Here is a 23,775-nt window from a genome sequence, read left to right on the forward strand (position 1 = left end):
TTATGCTACTCACAGGGATAAAGGGTGTATTGTATTATTATCGAAACGACGTGCTGAGAGGGTCACAGTTTGATAATAGCTGTACGCAATTTTCAGATTTACAAATATTTCGCTCATTTGTTTGTGATCCACCCTTTCTTTTCTAAAAAAAGGAACCAAGTAATCTTTCAATCTAACATCACAGAGTTGTTCCCTTTCACTCATTGCCGCCTCGCGTAAGTCGTGACTTCATTAAAGTCATTCTTTTCTGTATAAGTGTGGGAATATGTGCACTGTAAAAGAGGAAAATCTCACCAGATCAGCACCATTAGCTTGCACAACTGTTGAACACAGGGCCAAGGTTTAATGCCCCAAATGAACGAATATCAACCCTTGCGGCCATTACTGGTAACGGAAATAGGGTCAAAGAAACTAATGATATTCAAAGTAGTGTTTCATTTGATAAGCAATGAGCATCGTGTAGCTAGTCAATCATGATGGCCATGGTTAACATCTTTAAAATTTTAGAGGGATAAAGCCGTTTAGAAAGTCACTTTAAAAGTTCATAATTCAATATTTTTTCAGCTAAGCGTGACACTTCCCAGAATGACGATCTTGCGAGTGGTTTGTCTATGACAAGAACGTCTTCAACCGACGAATTTCTTGAAGTTTCCAGGTCGTTGAAACCATAAGTTCAATTCTAAACCCGAACTCTATAAAATGATACGTATTAACTGGTTTTAAGTTCTGTAAAGTGGAATTTAGGCTACTAGATCACTTAATGCAATTTATATCTTTTAGTGTAGAAATAATTTTTAATATTAATGACTGAAATGTTAAATAAACACATGTCAGCCTCGTATATCACACTTCTTTAAATAGTGTTTACTTATAATCTGTATATTAGGCTATCATGTCATATAAACAGAAATACTCAAATAATTATTTCTGTTGCATACATGACTGTATTCAGCATATAGCAACGAAGATATTTATCCCAAAACGTATGGATGCCCATTGATATAGCCTACGTTTTATATACATTTTCAGCACAGGGCACATTCTCTACGAAATATTGCCAAGAATGGATAGCCTATAGCCCTCAGAAGACCACACACAGTTGTCATCAGTTGACCATGTTAGCATGACAGCATTTGTACTAATTGTGGGCCGAAACTGTTGATATCTGAGATAATCCGGTTGATCACAGGAGCTGGTAGCTGCGCACTGACCCCTTCACATATTTCTTCTGTCAAGTTATTTTTGTGAATTTGAGCTCGCAACTATCGTGTCCAACCAGTGAGTATCTCTATGTTTTGAACGATGATATTTTACTATGGTCAGAAAATCTGCATTTGCAACTACCAAACCATCCAACTAATCCAGATCCTACTTGGACAACCAACAACAGTTACTATCTAGCCTGCGATATTATAGTTAACTGGAAACGGACGTTAACCAATAATATGAATGCTGATGCACTAAAAACAGTAACAGGAAATCTGGTTTATTAAAAATAATCAATGAGAAAATAAATCATAATAATTATAACTTGGAAGGAAATGATAAAGTAAAGGATATTTCCTCCACTAATAAAATAACAGTTTTACCAACAGACATAGCTTGTTCATTGTTAAACTCTGTTCACCACGTGTTGTCAGTAGTTTGTGTATTAATTACAGATTTCTAGTCTGCTGGCCTGGAGGTTGAAATAAATACAACCTTGGTCACTAACTTGAGGCTGTTAGTCTGGACACAGGAAACTTACCATCATGTAAAGAGCAATCTGCAAGGTAGTTTCAAATGCATTAGATGCTATATAATACTGACTTACTGAAATATGTATATTTAACAAAATAAAACCAATTAATATGATTTAAGTTTTCTGAAGATATCTGTAAAGTATTACAGTCTAATTGTCGATTAGGCTATAACCATTGCAAAAGGAATGTTCACAATTGTGACAACATAAAGGTTGTCTTGTTGGTGTTGGGACTGTAGAGTAGAGCATTTTAAAAAACCGAACATAAGTGAATGCTCACAGGTAGTAGAAATCATTGGTAGGGACAGATGCAAGGTTCTAGGGTCGGAATGGACAAATGCTAGTAATTTTAGCCTAGCCTGTCATCATTGGTAGTCTTGTTTGTATCAGAACATCTCACTCATCATTCAGGTGACCTTGTTAAAGTATCAGAAACATGCATGATACCTACAACATCTGAGAAAAACACACGCCCTTGCTAAACAAAATCAAAACAAAACTTCGTCCAAGTTTTTTCTACCCTGAATGCCTTGAAGGATTCAGACAAGCAACAAACAGACGTCGGCCATGTTTCTATACCTCACGTGTTGTACACGTCATCATGATGACGTAGACAGATGGTAAATAAAAACAGAAGTAGTGCTGTATATTTATAATCATTATATTTATGGTTTGTATTTACTCGCACCAATTCGATCGCTGGTGTTTATTAATACTTGGCATTGGAAGTCAATAGAAAATAGACATTATTATAACATTGTTTACTAAACAAATTACTAAACAACCGTTATATATCTACTATTTCTTTTATTTTCTAGCTTGATTACATAATTCTTATTGCCTCAAACTTTTACAACGTCTTGTTAGGCTAATTTAATATAGGTGGCTTTGGACAAGACCTCTACATCAAAGGCGGACTTTGTCCCAATATATTTACGTGTATACTCAAAGTTGTTCGTTTTTCAAGACCAGCCAGTTCTAAATTTTTTGTGAAATGTTGATTTTCACGAACAATTTTAACAGGGGTCCAAAAAAAGGACTGAATCTGAACAGACACCCTACGAAATCGGTGTAAAAAATTTCATAGCTGCGTACGTGATTTCAGATTTAGGGAGTCGATATCTTTTGCTTGGCTTGGTTTCATATTTATGGCAAAATGTCTTTCATCGAGAGCAATCGAGTTATGCAAAAGAGAACGTAAATTCACTTTTTTGGGGGAGTTAATAGACAAAGTTAATTTTCTTGTCGGCGTTTTATTATTTTTCTTGCAGTTTTTTCTCTAGTGCAGTGATTTATCAGCAATTCCTTATCTTAATAGTTAATTCTAACAAAGGGTGGTAATTTATTTCATATTACTTCATATCTGTCCATCAGATGCAGTTAGTAGCATCCCAATCACCAATTAGTATAATCATCAATTTATTCGTCTTCTGACGTCATTCTAGGCACGTTCTGCAGCTAGCTATTACAGGTAATGTGCTTTTAATAAAACAATTTGCCTTTGATGTTTACTGCCGCCGATTCCAGAAGATCAATAGATAACAGAAAGATGCAATGTTAAGTGTGGTGTTATTTTTGTGTGTAACAAGGTGTTCTATTATAAACACGTGCATAAAAGAAAGAAGTAGCCAAGATGGAAAAAATGATTGTAGAAAAAATATTTTAAATAAACTTTAGTTACTAAACTAGGTGGCATAGTGCAGATTTAAAGGTTCGCCTGCAACAATAGATCACTAGCAACTGGTCTTTAGGCTATAGGTATACACAGCAGGTTTTGATTATATTTAAAATCCGCCATCTCGAGGGATTATCCGAGGGAGAGGATTTTAAATCATAAAAAAACGAGGGGGTGTTTTATCTGTCTAATAAACAGGGAAGGGAAGGACTTATTTGCTGGTTTTTTGTTTGGAAAAAAACAATATGAAATGAAATAAGGGGCGCAACTCGTGTCTTCAAACTCGGTCAGTACATAAACCAGTGAGCTAGATTTACTAGTTGAATCCAACTACCAACTACTACGACTACCAACCACCTAGTTTGCGATATCAGCATCCGCTGGAAGCGAACGTTAACTTGTCATCTACCTACCAACCTACCTACTACCAACAACTACCTAGTTTGCGATATCAGCATCCGCTGGAAGCGAACGTTAAGTTGACATCTACCAACCAACCACTTACTATAGTTGTATTACTTTGAAACCTTCTGACAGCGTGTACTGGAGATTACCAACGAAACCTACTCTCTCCAAAGCATCCTCGGGGAAAGAGTCGTTTGATGGCAAAGGGGTGCAACTCTTACCTACAAATGGGGACAATTTAGCCGGTGACCAGTGAGCTACAAGACTTTATATTTGATAATTGGTTTGTCCTCGCCTCCCATTCTTGGCATCCGCCTCAGGCATTTACTAGATACGCTCCTGTTTGTAAACTATTGCTTTTTAATTTGACAATTGAACATTGATTTGATAAATTGTATTTACTTTGATGAGTAAATTTTTCTTAATTGGCATTTAATTAAATTACTTCTACTTTTGATGGATTTTCAAGCAATTTTTTGCTCGAAAGTGTAAAAATTTTCAAAATTCAAAACATTTTTATAATGATAATTCAAATATTAGACCTTCTATAGTTTGATGAGTGCTATTTTACTTTCTTTATTCCTAGTGCGCTAAGAATATTAGTTCTTTCGTTTTTTTTCTTAGAATATAAATTTGTACGTAACCGGCTTCTGTCATATTGAAGAATTATTGACAACATGGCAGATTACAGAACAAGAAATGGTATAAGATTGTTTTATGATTTAAAAACGTTCTTTTTTCATGTGATATTATGACAACTTGCTGCTCACGTCTGTTATCTCACGCCCATGGATTGAATCATGAAATTTGATTGAGAAACGGGCATTAACAATTATTAAGAGTCGTTTGTTTACATTATTATTACATTGAATTGAAACGAAGAAACTTTAAAAACGGACTTTCTTACTTCAAGTCACTTTTTGTTATGACTAATCGTGGTATATTATTACATATGGATTCTGCTAAGATATATTAAGTGTTGTTGTTGTTACAGGAAAAACAGAAGAGATGCTGGATTATGAAAACCAGCAAAAAGTTAGTGGTTTATCATCCAAGATTTCAAGACTAAAAGAGGTACTGTGTTTAATTAACCTTGGGTTAAATCCCATAAACCCTATCCAATTGCTCTGATTAAACTAATTTTAATACAATCGACCTAAACTCTTTTTTTTTTTTGAGGTATCATGATCTCACACATAGAAATTTTGAAAACAACATCAGTTTTAAGTATTGATAAGCAAATATCAATGAGTCAGAAGTTCCCATTTAATGACTGATACGATATGTGAATATAGGTAAAGTCACTGAACAGGAGCAAGAAAATGGTTGAGAAAGCTTATTAGATTAATGTATATATATATTTTTTTCAGATCACAGTAGACCTGAATACTGAGGCTAAAGAATCCAATTCATTTCTTGATGGAATGGTAAGTCATATTTCATAAACAATTTAATTGACAATATATATTTATTTATAGAGAGATTTAGGAGGTTCAACATAATAAATGATGTGTAGCTTCAATGAAGACCCAAGTTGATATGTGCAGTCACCTAATGAAATCTGACAACTTCTGATACAAGTTATTAATAATAAATTATTAAAAATAGAATAATAATTTTGTTCTTTGTATTTTTCAGTCTGATAATTTTGGAAGCGCAACTGGTTTGTTAACAGGAAGTATGAGCAGAATGAGTCATATGGTGAATTCTGGGAAGGGTAATCGTAAATTGATGTGTTATATTATCATCGGACTGGTTACGCTGTTCTTTATATCATATTATTTAATATCACGGGTAACATCGGGATGAGCTGTTATTGTTACTAGCGTGGGAAAATTGTTTGGTGTGTGCTTTGAATGGATGTATGGATGAGTTTTTAAGAGGAAAGTTATGATAGTATGCACATCTGCTGAGGATACAAAATTCAAATTTGCATATTCTTGAATGTATTTATTACCAGTGATATTATACTGTAATAACTGCATACAAGAAGTTTATTAATGCACTAAAAGTCCAGTTGTGTCCTACTGTTTTTGAGCTTAAATATCTGTTCAGATCTTAGGATCTAACATATTAAAGATTCAACATATTAAAGGAGTTGTTAGGAGGCTTTCTAAATAATGTATAGGAGGGACAATGATACATCATTTATCAGTCTGAAGTCTGTGGTTCTTGCAATGCTATTAAAAGTAAAACTAAAACTATGCAAACTGGTGCAAATCAATGCCATCAGTGTCCTGATACCTCCCACATTTAGAAGCACTTTATTAGAACACAAACAAGGTATAGATTGTGCAGTTTCAATTACTTATTATGTATTCTTATTTTACCCAAGTACAAAAAATGGACTACTCTTGTTCATGGTTGGAAACTTCCCTAGATGTGCACCAATATCTTGGCTTGACGTTACAGAATGTTATATTAATGATGTTAAGGAATATGAAAGTTGTTATTATAAATTGTAAATATTTGTTATTGTGATGTAAATATTATTGTATATATTGAGGTGTATATTTATTTCTCTCTTTTGTTTATGCAATCTTTGCTTGACAATAAAATCAAGTATTATTTTAATTTAGTAAGTCAATGTTATTTTGACTGTATATTTTGTTATTCCTATATACATATTAGGGAACCCCAGACTTCATCGTTTTAGAGGAATTCCTCTATTTTTCTGGCCGTTTTTTTATTTTCAAATAAAACCTTTTAAAATTTTAGGAATGAAAAGATTTCTGTATTGACTTCCAAAGCATATTAAAATGGTAAAATCTCCCCCTATTCCTCACATGAGAGTCTGTAAGCTCTCTTTACCTTTAGCATATATTTTCCATTTCCTCAATATTTTTCGTTCCTCACTGGGATCCCTGACATATACAGATATAGAGGTGTATAGAAAGTTAATTTATTGGTAAAAACTGCAGTGGAATCTCTGTTTATTATTAACTGTAATCAAAATGTGATAATAAAAGACTAAGCTGAAATATAATTTGTTTATCTTGCATTTCTTTCACCTTGTTTGACTTCAATTACATGAGCTCAAGTTGGGTTTTTCATCTTAGTATGCTGAGAACACATTACTATATTTACCTGACGTGATTCAAAGCAATCTTCTATCAAAAGACACTTCATGATTTGGTTTGTTTACCTATGTGGCACACATTGAGTCTCATAGGTCTTAAGGAAAGTCCAGTAGCTGAATTGTTCCATTTATAGCACTTGAATCTGGATGAAATTCTCTTGCTAAAATCTAACCAATTGGGGACATTGTTTGAAAGCCTGGTGATGTTTAATAAGCTCTCTTTCTTCATTTCCCAGTCAACCTATGATAAAGTGATAATCTAGGAAAGATCAATATCCAGAGATTTGGCTACGGACTGTATGGAAGAGCCCAGCTTACATGGTCTAATTCTGCATTAAAACAACTGTGGTCTCAAAGAAAAGATAATTCGAACTCTAGTGCGACATCACATCAGATATAAGCCTATTTGATATTGAGATTCGGCATTCCAGTACGTTCTTTTGCACAGTTATTCAAACTTTCTATAGCATTAAGTGTATGTGGCTATGTTACTTTACAATCAAATAAATTTATATCACTTACCTGAACACGACACAAGTGTCGATTCTTTGCACTCGTCTCGATCAAAGAACAAACCTCCCACACAAAAGAGCTGCCAAGATGGCCGGCAATAGGTAATGAAAATAATTATTGATTAGGGATTTATTGACTTACTATGATATAGAACATATGGGAGGCGTATTTTTTCCATTCAACTTTACCTTCGAAGGTTTCTGCAATCTAAATTATTGACAGATTAGGTACAATTTGTCACATTCACTGAAAAAATCTTTTCTGAATCTACTGCATATTTTGTCATTTTTTTTTCACATTTTTTAAAAATTATTTTGGATATGTAATTAAACGATTGTCTTTGTATTTAGCTAAATTGTGGATTATTTTTTCTTTTAGGGATATAAAGTATCCTGTTGGGCAGCCAGGTTAGTAAGCATTCGTATGCACAGATTTTCAATTTAGCCTATTATTATGTTTATTCAATTACTTTTCATTTTATAGATTAGGCCTGTGATGGCTGATGAGTCATGATATAGGCTGTAGGCCCAATATGCCACTAATTTCAAATAATTATTGTGCACAACTAAGTTCTTAGCAGACCTTGCACTAGATATGGATATACTTTTTTTAAGTTATTAATTCAAAATTCCACTCGTCACAGGCAGCATAATATTGTTTTTCTTTACCTATTCCTTTCTGTATGTCTTGTAAACTGCATATTTTGTATTACTTGTAGGTTTTAGTAATATGATGTCAGGCTCAAGACAATTTGTTCAACCAGGGATGACTTTTCATCCTCTGATACAGCAACCATTACCTCGTATAGCAGGAGGTATACCACAATCTCCTCAACAGATGTTCCCATTACAGGTATGGTGTTATTTTCTTCTTTAAGACTCTAAGCATCACTTCTAAAGATATTAAGAATTTTAGGTGACATTGGGGTTAAATAATGCTTTGAAAGCACAGGCATGTAGTTATAACCTGTTGTGAGAGAATATTTATTTTGTAGTTAGTTATTATGATAGAAAGTAACAATTTGCTTATCATCAGAAAGCACAGGCTGCAAAAGATAGTTAGAACCCTACAGAATTAATCACTTTGAGCAAAATTATATTAAATGCATAAGAACGTAGTTTATACCATGTTTACTACAACAATGTATTTTATTAAATATTTTTTTCTTTATTTCTAGGGACAATCATTCCAGATGGCGCCACGAAGAATGGCTCCACCCTCTTACAATCAACATATATCACAAAACTTTGTCAGGTAAATTTATAAAATTCTCAAATAAAGAACAAACTTGACTGTTTGTCTGACCATTATGTTTCATATTTTGTCATTTATTTTTGTTGAAATTGAAATACCAAACAAAATACTACCGAGAGTCTTATGCTTTTTAGTTCAAAACGTAAGAGTTCAGTATCAATTTATTTTGGAAAATGTTATTTTGAGATGTTATGTGAAAATCAAATATTTCAGTGTGAACTGCAATGACACACTGAACCATGTTGCTTGCTTCAATAACCTAAACATGTGCAGAAAAGTAGGAAATAAAACTCCATTGCATTTCATTTGAATTTTTCAGGAATAGACCAGCTATGGTTGTACCAACAAGGCCACCTCCATCTCAAAAAGATATCCAGTTTCAAATTCAACAACAACGTTTAAAACAGTTTGGTCAAACCAAACATGTCAAGGCAGACGCAGATAAATTTATAGAATCCATGTTTGGAAAAACTGAGAAACCAAAAGGAAGAATGGATAGACATCTTGTAACTGTTTCAACAGCCCAGCCCCCAGCCTCATCATCTCATTCTACGGCATCCTCATCACATGTTTCTATATCACAACAGTCCACACCTACGATACAGCCTTCTATGTCACATACTTCCTCTGGTAGGTAAACAAATTCAAATTCAAGATGTTTTCCTTTATTTGTGGTGTCCTTTATATGTTTCTATGAATGGATATTGTGTCTGAAATTCTAGTAACATAATCACAACCAGATAATTTTGATCACAATGACACGAAATAATCAACATAATTGATTTATACGGTTGGAAGAAACCTTAGAAAACAGACCATCTTTCCTCATTATTCCAACGTATTGTAAATTTATACAGATAATCCAGGACAGGTAAATGCCAAGAGGATTGGCCAAGGACCAGCAGTTAGAAAGGATCCTCATGAGCCTAGATTGTTATCCTATCCTGAAACCAAAGTAACCATTATTTGTCATAACTCATTGCCTTCTTCAGCTCAGTCAGTTCCAGAAGATGATGGTTTTGGTGATTTTCTGCAAGGACCAATGACTTCTAGTACTTCTAAACCTCCAGATGCCTCCCCAGCCAGTGCTTCTGTGGTAACTGATAATACCCACCCTAATCCTGCTAGTGTGCAACCAGACACTAGTACTGTTACAACCTCAAAACCTCCAGAACAAAAGAAAGGTAAGACTGCTCAATATCAATGACTAAAAAGGGCAATGTATAAGCTTTAAGCTTATGCTAATTCTGAATATATTGTCATATTATTGGTCTATGTAATACGGAATTAAGGATTTCAAAAAATTGAATTTGTGCTAATAGAAGTTTTTAGTTTAATCGTCAGCAATACAACTAAATCTCAATACATTCTCTTTAATTTATACTGATGGTATTGTTAGTATCAGCCACAATTTTTAGTATCATTTTGAATATTTGTTACATTACTTGCTACATCTTAATGGTGATGAGTAACGCGTCATTTATTTTTTTGCGATTTTTTTTCTCAAAGATTTTTTACCCAGGACCACACACATAAATTATCAAGGTATGTATTATTACAAATTATTAGAATTTTTTTTTCAATACACCTTTTCATTTTCTTAACTTTTAATTCTGAGTTTTGATCATTCTTTTCATTTAGAATTAATACTTCGGATTTGACACAGTGGTCCTGTGGTTTGTGAAACGTGGCATTATGAGTTGGTTTCAAAATAGAAGCCTGTAACTCTTAAATAGTTAACCAAAATATACTCTTGCTTTCTGCAGTTTAAATGTGGTACTTCAGAGCCAATTCATTAACTATGAACACATACTGATTACACCTCATTATGTTACTGTTGAAACATTCTTATTATACAAACTCATTTTCAAGGAATCTTGTGTGAAAACTAGATTTAAACTTTGAAATATAACCTGGATAATATGACCAAATAAAAATATTGCATATTGTAAAGTTGTTTGAGTAAAAATTAACTGATTAATTCAAATTAAAGTCTAGTCTTAAAATTTGATATTTCCTTACAGATGAGAGTGGAAGTGAAACATCTGAGAAAACTGTGATTCTACCAGCTGATTCCCCATCTTTACAGACTACCACGACTGTATCACCACCTAAAATACCACGATTAGACATCGACCCAGAATATGGTGAGTACAAGTTCAAATATGTCAAATAATTAGCACAAGGAGAAATACATGCATATACATGTTAAATTTCATGTTTCAAGCTGCAAGCTGAGACAAAATCAAAGTAGATATGAAACAGCTATTCTCAGTAATTTTAGAATGATAAAACCAGGTTAAGACGTGTTGAAGGTCCTTCGCCTATTTTTATTCACATATCTTTGAGTATCCTATTGCTGAATGTTTATAACCATTGCTTTAAAAAAATCACTATTGTTTAAATTTTTGTGCGCTTTTTCAGATATAGAATTTGAGAATGATGTAATCAGCCCTATAGATGACACAATGTTGATGTTACCCTCGTCCCCACTGTATCCAGGTAGTGAACCCTGTTACCACCGTAGAAAAAAACCTCGCAGAATAGATGAGATCACTCCAGACGACAATTTAAAACTACAGAATCAAGTATTAGAACTGCAGAAACGAGTGTTAGCACAACAGTTGGTGAGAGAAGAAAAAGCAGATTTCCGTGCCATGGAATGTGAGGAAAGGGAGAGAATTTTGTTTGATTTACAACAAGCTAAATTAACTCTAGAACTGGAGGTTTTAAAACAGAAATTAGGTCAAAGTAAATCCACTGACAATCAATCTAAAGAAGGAGAGAAAGCAGATGACATGTTTTATGTTAATTAGATCAAGTGGACATCACAATATTTATCACGATATTGGATCATATCACAATATGACTAAAAATATAAATTTCTATACTGCTATATATTTATGATACTGTACATCTTCATATTACCTTAATATTGATTATCCTTTAGCAACATTTAGAGGTAGAGATCACATTAAATAACAGACACAATTTTATGGTATACTACTCCTTAATTTTATTACACACTACGTTTGAACAGTGTACATTGTCATCATCTTCACCTGAAGATGACCATGTAGATTGTTGCAATGTCGTGTGTAATAAAACTAAGGAGTAGTATACCATAAAATTGTGTCCGTTATTTAATTAATATTGATATATCTACTTAACACAATATCACCAAGCCTTAACAATATTATTGACCTAACTTATCATTGCTTTATTGAGTTTTTGTAATTTTTATTCTAAAATAAGACCAATCAAAATTTATCTAGTCGATTTGATATTCTTATGCTAGATTTTAGAATGTATTTTGTTGATTTGGGTGAGAAAAATAGACATGGTTATGGTAATTCATTAATGTGTAATATTTAGTATGCATTTACAGTTTAGAGATAAAAGTTAATCAAAAATGTTTTAGTCAGTACAAAGATATTTATGCACAAAACTCCTCAAGACAATTCTAGAAGATTTTATTTGTTTGAGGTTAAATGAAACTACACAGGACCTGAATCATCCTCATTGAATTTAATATTCAGCAAAAAAATTACTGTTTATTTTTAAACATATACTCAATGAATATTAGAAAATGCTTATTGTGTTATGTTTATTGTTGTTTTGTTATTTTCATCATGTTCTGTTTGTTTATCTATACATTAAAAGGTAAAGATGATTGTTTATTTCACAAGAAAGTTGATTTTAGTGTTTCTTAAATTGGTGATGATTCTAAACTAATAGAAAAATCAGCATTCATTTATTATACTTAAGTCAAGCAAAGATATTTTTACAAATCTATTTATAATTCAAAACATAAAAATAACAGTCTGCTGTTCTTGAAGGATACGATATAGGTCTTAAATACTTTCAATCACACCTCAAGATCATACCTCAAAATGAAGCAAGACTGCATGTATTTATGTTTCGAATTGAAACCAGTGTACAAATATATTTGTTCAAATTTACCCTGGATATCTAAATATATAAAAACAAATCTTACTGATTAGATAATGTTAACTTTTTAAACAGTTGAATGTTATAATTTAATTCAATGGTAAAATAATTTATGTTGCTTTCTGAATTATACATGTATATCTTATGAAGCTGATGTAAATATCTGACCATTGTAGGTCCTATGATTAGTCTAGATGATGTAATGATGATAAAAGGTTTATGGTAAAAAATGTATGATTTTATAGTATATATGTTTGCTAATCTTCTGTATTAAAATATTATACTAGAATTTACAGTATTTTATATATCATAGGATTATTGACTGGTCTTATGGGAGAACTATCAATTCTATGTCATCTTTTGGCCAATTGTGTTGATCTTAAAAGGGTTCCAGCAGACCTTACAACTGACAAATTTGGGAGCAATTAGGTTTTCAATGACTACTGGTGACATCTGAGAGAATGGTTTGCCATGCATCTGTAGTAGCATAAAGATTAAACACCTTGAACTGTATCACAGAGATCTGTTGTCCGAAATGTTTAAAGACGAAGTTCCTAGGCCATTTGGACTTTGGCCCTGTAGTTTAAAGTATGCGGTGTTCGGCTATATATAAATATGATTGCAAGGTAAAGCTGTGATAGTAAAACTAGCAACTCCAGTGTATTTTTTAAAGAATTAGTCTGTGATATCAGTTTACTATGAGGTACTTGTCATCTACCAACTGACCAACCACACACCAGTCAATCTTTTCAAATTATTTTGTAGATTTAATGTCTATGATGATGGCATGCTCAGATCTAAACGCTCCAAAAACAGCCAAATTATTTCACAAGCCAGCTGTCAAAGATGTACAAGTGTCTCATCATACCAATAAAACATATCATCAGAGTGACCAGGCTAGACAGTGGCAGAGTAGTACAGAGTTAGAGGGATTATTCCATCAAAACAGTAAGTACCTTGTGCTCAAAAGCACTTTGTAGTAAGTGATATTATTTTGACACTTTATTATTTGATTGATATTTGATTACAATACCAAAATCTCTCCTATTTTTAATTTTACGTATCTATGGCTATGACATCAATGTATCGAAAACATTGAGAGATTTTCTTAGAAAGTCTTGCAAATACAAAAATATAATAATCATTTTCTATCATTTTTAGTTCCAGAAGCTCAACCTGGACCAGTTCCTCCAGCAGAAGCAGCAGGAAATACATCATCAGTAGTGGCTTCCGCATCAACTACAGCTTCTCCTGCAGCTGGTACACCTTCTGGTAAGCTTCTACCAGAATGGTGTTATAGATCTGGTAAAGACTTACCACCACTATATCAACAAGTCTATGAAGCAGCTCTTGTGTAAGTTTTATTATGTCAGCTTTCTTAAAGGGATGCACTCAGCTAATTATTCACTGAAAGCTGATGAAATTTTAACTTACCTTAGAACAGCTCTTGGCCTTTTCTATGAATTATCACGTTGAGGGACCAAGTGGAATCAACAGAATTCATCTTTCATGAATTACAGCTCAGTAAACTTCTTATGTATTAGAGGGAGCACTGATTACATTAGCATTGCATAATGACTTTCAAATTATCAGTCATATATTTGTGGGTCTTGCAATTCCACTAAAACTGATCCATGAAAGTCTGAGTAAAATCATTTCTGTCTATTTCAGTGATGGTAAAATAGACACCAACAGACTCTATCCTATATTATTGTTAAGTTGTCTACCAAGAGAAGTGTTAGGGTATATCTGGTCTATGTGTAATACAGCTACCCCTGGACAACTTATACAAACAGAACTTAATGCTGTCTTGGCCTTAATCGCTTTAGCACAGGTAAGTTTTCATCATTTTGTGTGCCTTTTGTCTAAATGTGGCATGCTTATGTAGAGCCTATAAGCAATATGGGTTTAAAGGCCAAAAACCAGACTAACTGGCAATGGCCATTTCCCTAACCTTGAGAAGGATTCAAACCTCTAGTACCTTCTCGCCTAGTAAATAACAATCCAACTTGTTACTGACTGAGCTATTATACTACTTTGTTTTATTAGTATAATCTTGAATAATCTGTTTTTGAATTGTTACCCTTGACTTATCAAAATTTGACATAGTACTAAAATGCTCAAGGCTAGTTGTCATCTGGTTGCCATTTGATCTCTTGTTCTTGTATTTCAGAACAATCATAGTATAATGAATAAAGAAATACTCAAACGATGTCCACAACCTCCTCTACCAATCCTTCAATCAGTTCCTCCTGTAGCTCCTGGTGGGGTAGCACCATCAGTGTCCCCAGGCCCCCAGCCTACCCCTGGAACACCTCAGCCTAATCAACTCCCTGAGAATCAAAACCAACCTAGTGTAGCCCCTACTAACCAAGCACCAGCGACCTCTAGTTTTAGTGTTGTTGCTCCAAAACCTACTCTTGGTACAGGTTAGTTCTCTTGTATGTTTCTCTGTAGGTGATTTGGAATTTGTTGTTTGAAAAGAAACAAACATCTATATTTTTCTAGGATGATAGCTTTAATACTGTGATCTGTGCAGCTGGTATTGGTAAAAACTATGGCAATAGTACGTGGGTATCTCCCAGATTTCTTTGCCAATTACATCAGGAGTGTATTCCTTAAATGTTTTATATGTTCTGTTCTTAATGTGCTCCACAAAATATGCAGATCTTTATCCTCAGACAAGAATAGATTGGTCATTTTAAAAGTGGAATAATGACATTGTTTGTAAGATTAAATTTACTATCATTTGAGTGAAGATATAAATTTCCATCTATTTTATGTTTGTAAAGGTATCGTGCAACAAAACCCTGGTACAATTCAACCAATATCAGCTCCAACTGCTTCTCTAACCCCTCATTCTATTGGCGGAACCATGGGAGGAAGTAGAAATATTAACCAATCAGAACCAGCAATAATAACTCATACATCAGAAGATGATTTTGCTGATTTCCAGTCAGCAGATAAAGCAACTACAGGTACTAATAATTAATCTTCTCTTAATCTTTAATTCACCTAGTGTCAAGAGAAAGAGCATATGCTATGCACTAATCGCTTTGAAAGCTGAAACATATAACATCAATGGTTTGCAGCATCATTTTGTGCTGTCCATTCAGGTGAATGTTATTAGAATTGATCTCTAATATTTATTATATCATTTTCAATTTAGAAGATGAATTTGGAGAATTTATGGGAACCAACAATCCAGCTTGTATCACTGTAGAAGAAAAACCTCCGTAAGTAGAATTGATAAGAAATAAAGAAACAACTATATTTTACAAGAATAGGAACTCAAGTTCCTTTCTGATCCTTGGCCAAACCTACTTGCATTGATTGTTCCCTGATTATCCACACCTGGTTTGACTGGATAATGAGGAAAGATTAGGTTCTCCTGACTTTCACAAACCAATGGAGATTAGACCCTAAGATTACACAAGATCACATGATGAAAAGTTTAGTTACTAATGCTGGTGATGGTTTACTTTCTGTAAGACTCAAGGAGAAAATAACTTCTTCAAACTGTTACTTTGATTTTCAGGAAAGTCATAAAAAAAATGTTAAAGAAATTTATGGTTTTCTGATTTTTTTAAGTCTATGTTTTAAGTACTAACACTGCTTTAATCCTGTGCCAGTGCCTTCTGTTGAATAGTACCGGTAAATTGTTACCTTAAACCACCATAATCTCTTTGTAGGTATATTATATCCGTACCAAAAGTGGATCCAAAAGTCAGTGATGAAATGACAGCAGATGAAAAATATTCCAATGTCAGAAGTTTTTTTGGCAGTAGTGGTTCTTCAGGTATATATCATTATGTTTTTATTATTATATCTCTTGGTGTTTAGACTTATAGATGGTCTCTCAGCTATTCTTCTTCTTCATCTCTTGCTATAACATTGTCAATATTTTATAGATGTATTCATGGCTTTGTGTGATATTTCACTTCTGAGGAAGGCTAATTTTGAATTCAAATAGATAAGAGTACATTTTAAAACATACTCGCCAACACATGAGTAAGCTCAGAATTAATATTCAATACAAAATTATAAAGTCATTTGTCTTGGAATGTCATCTCGTCCAAAGTATATCTTTGATGATTTCAGATTTGAAATAAACACACTTCCCTTTCAACAATTTCCTTATAAAATTTACATAGATAGCATAAGTTTTAAGTTAGCCTTCTGCAGAAGGTTTAGTTTATGTATAAATTTATAACAGAGATATAATCAAAATATCCTATAGTCTTTATTTATCTTGTAATATCTAATTGGAATTAAATGCTTCATATTTATGGTTTTATGGGCAATTAAATTAACTTGAATAAAGAATTTAACAAAAGTTGATCCATAGATTTTGTTTTATAATTTTATAAAAATTATGTTATTGTTTGTAGAAAAGATATTAATATTATGTTATTTTTAGTTTGTACCAAAGCTATTATGTTGTTTATTTAATCTACAATTTTGTGATTATAGTAATTTTGTAACATTATGTATTAATATTTTGGTTTGTATTCAACAGTTTAAACTCTTATCATGATTCTAGTAAGCCAGAGTTGGTATTCCAGTTTGGTTGAGAATATATGTATTGTAATTGTAACTCTGGTTTCACCTGTTAATGAAACAGAGGTGTGGGGATAAAAAACAAACAGTAAATTGAAAACAGCTTATATCATGCTGCCAACACAATACTATTTCATAATTAAAACTGGTTTGATTTTTTTATGTGCATTGGGGAAATTTATGGCTTTTATTTGCATGATTCCAATATTCAAACAGATGTTGTTTGTTGCTGTAATAATATAAATTCTTAACTGTATATGACATCACTATCGCACGACACACAAACTGCTTAAAATATCTCTGGACCTTTCTGATCATAAAAAGTTTTAGTGGAAATACATACAAAACTTGGAATACAACATTCCTTTAAGTGATAAAACTATGAAAAGAGTTTAAATTGTTGTATAATAACAGTATCAATGGTGTATATTATTATTATTATTATTAGTTGTGTAGTTGTAATGTAGTTATAGTCAACACTAATATTTCACATTATTTCAGCACCTAACACTGTATCTCAATCACTGTATCAAGGTATTGTTTTTAGTTTCTTATTAGTTCCATTAGTTCACCATTAGTTAACTAATGTATCCCATTTCACATTGCCATCCAATGAATGAAATTTGAAGGCAAAGAATGAAATTTAAAAAATTAAGAAAGTCAAATCTTTAAAAATTTTGAAGCCAATAAACTCAATTTTTTTATAATTTGCATGCTAAGAAAAAAAAATTTCAAAAATTTGAAAGCCAAGGTACAAATTTAAAAGGGTGTCAACTTTCATAAAAGTTTGGTTCATTGGACAGCAATATGATGTGCCTGCTAGCTTGCTATATAACTAACTTTACTAATCTAGAAGTGCTTTGTTGTGATCTGACAAATTGAATATAAAGTAATATTTACCTGTATACATGCATGTAGTAATGGACCAGCTTTGGTCCTAATTTAGACTGCATGTATTTTTTAGAACTACTAATAGGTGTGTGTTTGTGTATGTTATATGAAAAAGTGTGTTGTGTGTTTAAATTTTCTTAATTTAGGTGTGACAATTACTCCTTAATTTTAATGGCATGCACATAAAGCATGATACCCAATCCTTGTGTGCACTGGTAGCACTTTCAGAAACTAGAAAAAAATTGATACTCGAAATAAGTCTGAATTTTGGTGTTCATCATCTCCAAAATATTAAACCTTTGCAGCCCTTCCATCTGTCTAAAAGATTGTGACCCAAATTGAAACTGTCATAATTAATGTGACTCAAATGCCTTCAGTCCTATTGCTTGAGATCCCAGGACTATTTGATCTTTCCTCTCCCATAGACCTAAACCCTTTGTCCTAGCCTCTTTTTCTTTGTATAAACTGATGTGACAAATATGCAATATAACACACCCTTTAAAATCCTTTAATTGGCAAGAATTGGTATGTTGTTGTATTAGAATACTGTAGTTGTGATAACCAACCCTCTTTGTGTAAACAATAACATAGCTCATGTGCTATATATTCAGATTTAAAGCTCATATACACCTATTGACTGTTTTTTGATGCAATTGTTTATGATTTTAGGTCATACATCGCCAAATAGTTTGGATGAAGAAGACTACACTGATTGTAGGGATAGCACCAGTCAGTTCAGTACATCAGAGCAATCGGAGAACGAGGACATCAAAGCTTTTGAATCGTATGTTGAGGAGTTCAACAGAAAGAAAGAAAAGCTTCATCCTGAGAGTCCGCTACATAATCCATTTCCACGGTTACCAGTGATTGACAAGGCTACATCCAATATTGTCATCCCACCAATTCCATCTTCTTTTGGACTTCAACTCAGTTCTGAAGCCACACCTCAAGATGATTTCGATGATTTTAAATCAGCCATTCAAGTGTCAACACCATCAGCAGTTACCACAGTTACATCTTCTGATTCCGAATTTGCTGATTTTCAGACTTCTTCTAAACCAGTGCCAAGTTCTTCCAGTACCAGTAATGATTTGAATCTGATAGGAGATGAGGACAAATATGGCGCTTTGCGATCATTGGTACTGGAAGATCCTGCAACAACAACTAAGCCCTCAGAAGCAACAGTTCCTTTTGCACAATTTGACGAAGCTGTTACAGAAAATGAAAGTGATGATTGGGCTGACTTTGCTAGTGCTGCACCAGAAGAAAGTGCTAATAATGGTAACAACAAGAGCTCCGTGTTGAATGTGAACAGTACCAAACAACCTGAAACAGATTGGGCGGATTTTGGAGACACAGTTACTCCAACAGCAGAAACAGTCAATATTCAGCCATCTTGGATATCTTCCAACCCAACTCTTTTGACTCCTACAAATATTATGAGCAGGAGCAGTAACTCTGTTTCATCGACCTCTTTAGCAGGCACTGAAACAGAAGATGATTGGTCAGATTTCTCAACAGCTATCAATCAAGATTCTCAAGCCACACCCTCAAATCCATTGGAAGAAAGTGATTGGTTTAACAGCACTGGGACAAGTGACACAACAACAAGTGTAGTTACTGTGAAGAAAGCATTAAAATCTGATGAAATTCAAAATGTTTTTAAAGTACGCAATGACCCAAATACTCAAGCTAGTTATAAAATCCCAACATTAGAGAAGAAAGTGCGACAAATATCATTGGATGATGATGACCCGCCTCCAATGGATTACCATGACGAAGGGGATGACCATGACATCACACGTGGTTACGACCTTGAAGAATATCATAACCCTTCACCTTTAAGTGGCTATGGTTACTCTAATCAAAATAAAGGAATGTTTTTGAATCAGGTTGCTAAGAAAATTTCTGAGAAAAGTGATCGAGATCGTACTAGTCTTTCACCAGAGACTGAAGATGACAGTTACTCTTCTAAGGATAGCTATAACTGGAAGGGCAAGACTAAACATTTTAAAGAAGATTCTCAATCTATTAGTAGTCTTGAATTACCAACAAAAAGTAAGTAGCAAACCCTTTTTTTCTTGCATTGTACATTCTATTTGCAGAGTAGTGCCTACTAACTTGATTTCCTGATGTTTCAGATATATTTTTTGTAGTCCCAGAAAAGGGAACTCTTTCTAACAACTGTGAGATGCTTGATGTCGTTGTCATTAAGTGTTGGCCATGTAACTGTTGCATACAATTGAATATATAGATATACCTCACATTTCAACAATTCTTAAGTTGGCCTCAATAAACTTATTCAGACAACAACAACAAATAGAAATATTTCAAACTATTTACTTTGATAAGAGATTAGACATTGTATTAATAATTAGTAATAGTTTCATTCCACATAATAGTTGGGTTAATCATTACTCCAAGGTTACACCAACAAAAATGTGTTGTCAAAATGAAATTTCCAATCAGGTAAAAACTATTCAAATTCCAATGTTTGTGATTAATTATTAAAAGCTTCTCTTGTTGGGTTTTTCGGTACTTTACTTCCTGTTATATTGTAGCAGCATCATTAAAAACAGGATCAGATAATGGTGGAAGTGACAGTCAATCTATATCCAGTATGGAGTTTGGACAGTTTGAAAGTTCCTCAAAGACACCAGTTAGTGCTGAATCTAAATCTTTAGATAGTTTGGATTTCCCACAAGATCTACCTGGTGATGGTGATCCTGATGAGACCCTGGAAAATACAGGTATATGATTTATTCCAGGGGTGAACTGAGGGGTCAGACCACTTGGTGAGGATAGAGGGCCTAGTTTGATTAGGGGCCTACATTTTATTTGTAATAATGTGACAGCCTTAATCGCATCCTATGATATTCTCAGTCTGAGTCATTTTCTGTAGAATGAAAATCCTCGACAGTCAGATATACACAAAATGTGTTTATGTTAAGAATGAATTTACAGGGCTGTTACTATTTCTCCCCTCTGCATCTTATGCCATTGAATAACCATTTGATATTTCTAGACACAGTAGACCTAGACAGTAGTATGAATCAATCTACACCAGGTATAAGTAATGGTATAAAACCACTAGCTGATAGATATAATATAACAGATGAAGTAGTGGTAGGTCTTCTCTCTTATTACTCTCTTTGATGACTTCAATTTGGCAAAATGTCCTTAGATATTTTTAGCAGCTTTTGCTATAGTGTATCATGTAGCACTTTGTACTTGAACCACAGACATCTGATGGAAGAATTTAAATGATGCACCATGCAAAACTTTGCTATCAGTGTCCTGTATGCACATAATAAGTTTAGAAAACTTCTTTACAATAGCTAATATATTAGAGATTATACTATATTTATAGACTAGTGATGGATACAGCTATGAATGGGAGAGATGTTTACAGAATTGTTTAAGAATGATAAAAGAATCTAATATTATATTTAACTCTATCAGTACATCTAATGTCTGTACTGAAGTTTTACAGTCATCAAAAGGTTCAGCTTATATAGATGGTAACTATCAGTTATTTTTTGGAAAAAATTTGAAGGGAAATGGTACAATCCAGTGCATTTGATGAAGTTTACAACTCAGGTTCAGAATGTCCTATGTTCCAGCAAGTCCTAGGCTAGGCTTCTGACAGGATTGGCATCTGTCTGATGGATTCTCTGAGCTCATTTAAAGTATTTTTATGATAAATCTTACTTCACCGATATATTACATCCATTTGAATAAAATGGCTGAATGATGCTCTGTACTGTGAATTTCACATTGATATTCATATCTTTAAAAGATATTAATTTTAAGGATACACTCAAAAAGTGCCGAAAGTAGAGTGAAACTATCTAATTCATAGTTGTATATGTATCTTAGAAACAGTCTTTATTAACCAGCCCGGCATTTGATAAAGGATGTTTTGAGGGGTTTCCCAGGCAGACAAAAGGTGATGTGCAAACAGATTATAAAAACAGAACAGAACACTAAGCATTAACAAAAAGTTGAAAATGTGTGTAAGATCTATTATAAGTATCAAGTTATTAAAGAAATGAGTAATACAGTAAAACATGGACTGATGTAGCTATTCCTTCTATCTATCTTCTATCTTTTACCTCTATGTTATTATTTCCAGGTATAGTAGAGATATATAGAGTAGCCTGTAGAGTTATGACAGCTATGAATGCCCATAGTAAGTTTATTCATGAATTATTCTAGTCCAATTTCCCTAATCTTTGTTGAAACATCTTTGATTACCTAAATTTCCAACAAATTATTTGTACAGCTGCAGTATTACATCAAAGTTTGATGATCAAACTGTAGAGAATGTACTTACCTCACCAATCATTTGTTCTTACAATAAAAAGTTTGGCATCATATGAGCCTTTATATTTTTCAGGGATATCAAAGTATTTCTTTTGAAATTTGATTGAAATTTTAACCTGTTATATATCTGGACGTGTATTAAATATTGTCTAATTTATTTCAGATCTGGCCACTCCTCAATTAGAGAAATTAATGAAAGAGATAGATTTAGCTTGGACTAATCTGACAGCGTTTCTAGTTGGTGCTGGAGTATTGGTTAGTATTATGTTATATTTTTTCTTGGGTTTGAACTGAATGTTATTTATAATAGTCAACAAATTATTTTCTTATAATAAGTCAAAAAAAGATAAGTTCTTGTGATATGGTAGCTTACTTCTCATGTTATCTTTCAATCCTGGATAAAATCTTGAACTATGGTATCTGCTTGCCAACTTGTTGATTTTTCATGAAAACAGACTGCATATTCTTTATTCATATTCTTGGTTGCAAGATTTTTGGAAATTTTCATGAAGTTTAAATGGTGCACATTATAGTCACAATTATATAGTATATGAGTTTTTAGAAAAAGTTCCCAATTATTTCTCTCTTAGTTCCCACGTATTCCACTCTATATTTCAGCCTGAATCAAAATCATTTGATTTTAAACATGGTATAATGAAATCAGACTCTGAAGAAGACCAGTATAAATCCTGTGGTGTGTGTTTATTAAACGTTGATACCAGACTGAAAGTGATATCAGGTGTTGAGGATATATCAAAATTATCATACGGTAGGAAACAGTATCATGCTCCCTGTGCTAATTTCTGGGTCAACTGTGTAGACTCTACCTTACCAGGCTTAAGATTACCTGAATTATTATGATTGTAGTGAAATAAATATTTAAGACTGGACTTTTGATAATCTTACATGATAGACAGTTTTAATTATTCTTATGTGAATTGGACTATTTGGTTGACATTTCAAGTTTTTTTATATTTAAGGTCTATGTATGTAGACTTTGTATGTATACTGGGAACAAGTAGTATGAATTTTTACTGTTATAATTTTCAGTCAGACATTTTGTGGTTTTAGAATCCCACTAAAATGAAGAGTTTTATGATGTAACTTTCGCAAATGCCTGTAGATATTGTTAACAGTTTTTGTGATTATCAAACGCTTAATTTTAATGCAATTTCAAGAACCACAGTTGTCTGACTAAAAATTGAAAAACAACTCTATGGTATTTAATTTCTTTGACTCTTAGTAATTTTATTTATGAATTAGTAAAAAATATCAACATTGTCATTAGGCAATGAACTAGCTCAGTTTTAGATCCATTCCGTTTATTAGATAATCTCTGCTCATCTCTGTTTTTTAAGAAAATTATAATCTTAACTTATC

General features: G+C 33.0%; 3 protein-coding genes across 3 annotated transcripts; all 3 read left to right on the top strand.

Annotated features, from left to right (window-relative positions):
• Window positions 1–4,495: 4,495 nt before the first annotated feature.
• Window positions 4,496–6,799, top strand: LOTGIDRAFT_231473 (hypothetical protein; the record flags this gene model as incomplete). The annotated part of the gene is made up of 5 exons (XM_009053613.1): window positions 4,496–4,523; window positions 4,816–4,895; window positions 5,192–5,248; window positions 5,460–6,104; window positions 6,137–6,799. The coding sequence occupies 4 exons, from the start codon at window positions 4,499–4,501 to the stop codon at window positions 5,628–5,630; spliced, it is 333 nt and encodes a 110-aa protein (XP_009051861.1). The 3' UTR covers window positions 5,631–6,104; window positions 6,137–6,799.
• A 701-nt stretch (window positions 6,800–7,500) lies between these two features.
• Window positions 7,501–11,755, top strand: LOTGIDRAFT_231474 (hypothetical protein; the record flags this gene model as incomplete). The annotated part of the gene is made up of 8 exons (XM_009053614.1): window positions 7,501–7,514; window positions 7,792–7,820; window positions 8,132–8,265; window positions 8,591–8,667; window positions 8,987–9,297; window positions 9,525–9,851; window positions 10,692–10,814; window positions 11,092–11,755. The coding sequence occupies 8 exons, from the start codon at window positions 7,501–7,503 to the stop codon at window positions 11,481–11,483; spliced, it is 1,407 nt and encodes a 468-aa protein (XP_009051862.1). The 3' UTR covers window positions 11,484–11,755.
• A 1,645-nt stretch (window positions 11,756–13,400) lies between these two features.
• LOTGIDRAFT_159278 (hypothetical protein) lies at window positions 13,401–23,256 on the top strand (the record flags this gene model as incomplete). The annotated part of the gene is made up of 14 exons (XM_009053615.1): window positions 13,401–13,566; window positions 13,780–13,972; window positions 14,290–14,452; window positions 14,792–15,047; window positions 15,411–15,596; window positions 15,788–15,854; window positions 16,311–16,417; window positions 18,739–20,127; window positions 20,631–20,819; window positions 21,095–21,195; window positions 21,440–21,590; window positions 22,205–22,261; window positions 22,559–22,650; window positions 23,014–23,256. 14 exons carry the CDS (start codon window positions 13,401–13,403, stop codon window positions 23,254–23,256), a joined length of 3,360 nt encoding a protein of 1,119 aa, XP_009051863.1.
• Between the last annotated feature and the right edge of the window lie 519 nt (window positions 23,257–23,775).

Source organism: Lottia gigantea, assembly GCF_000327385.1.
Source record: "Lottia gigantea unplaced genomic scaffold LOTGIsca_20, whole genome shotgun sequence".
Lineage (NCBI taxonomy): Eukaryota > Metazoa > Mollusca > Gastropoda > Lottiidae > Lottia > Lottia gigantea.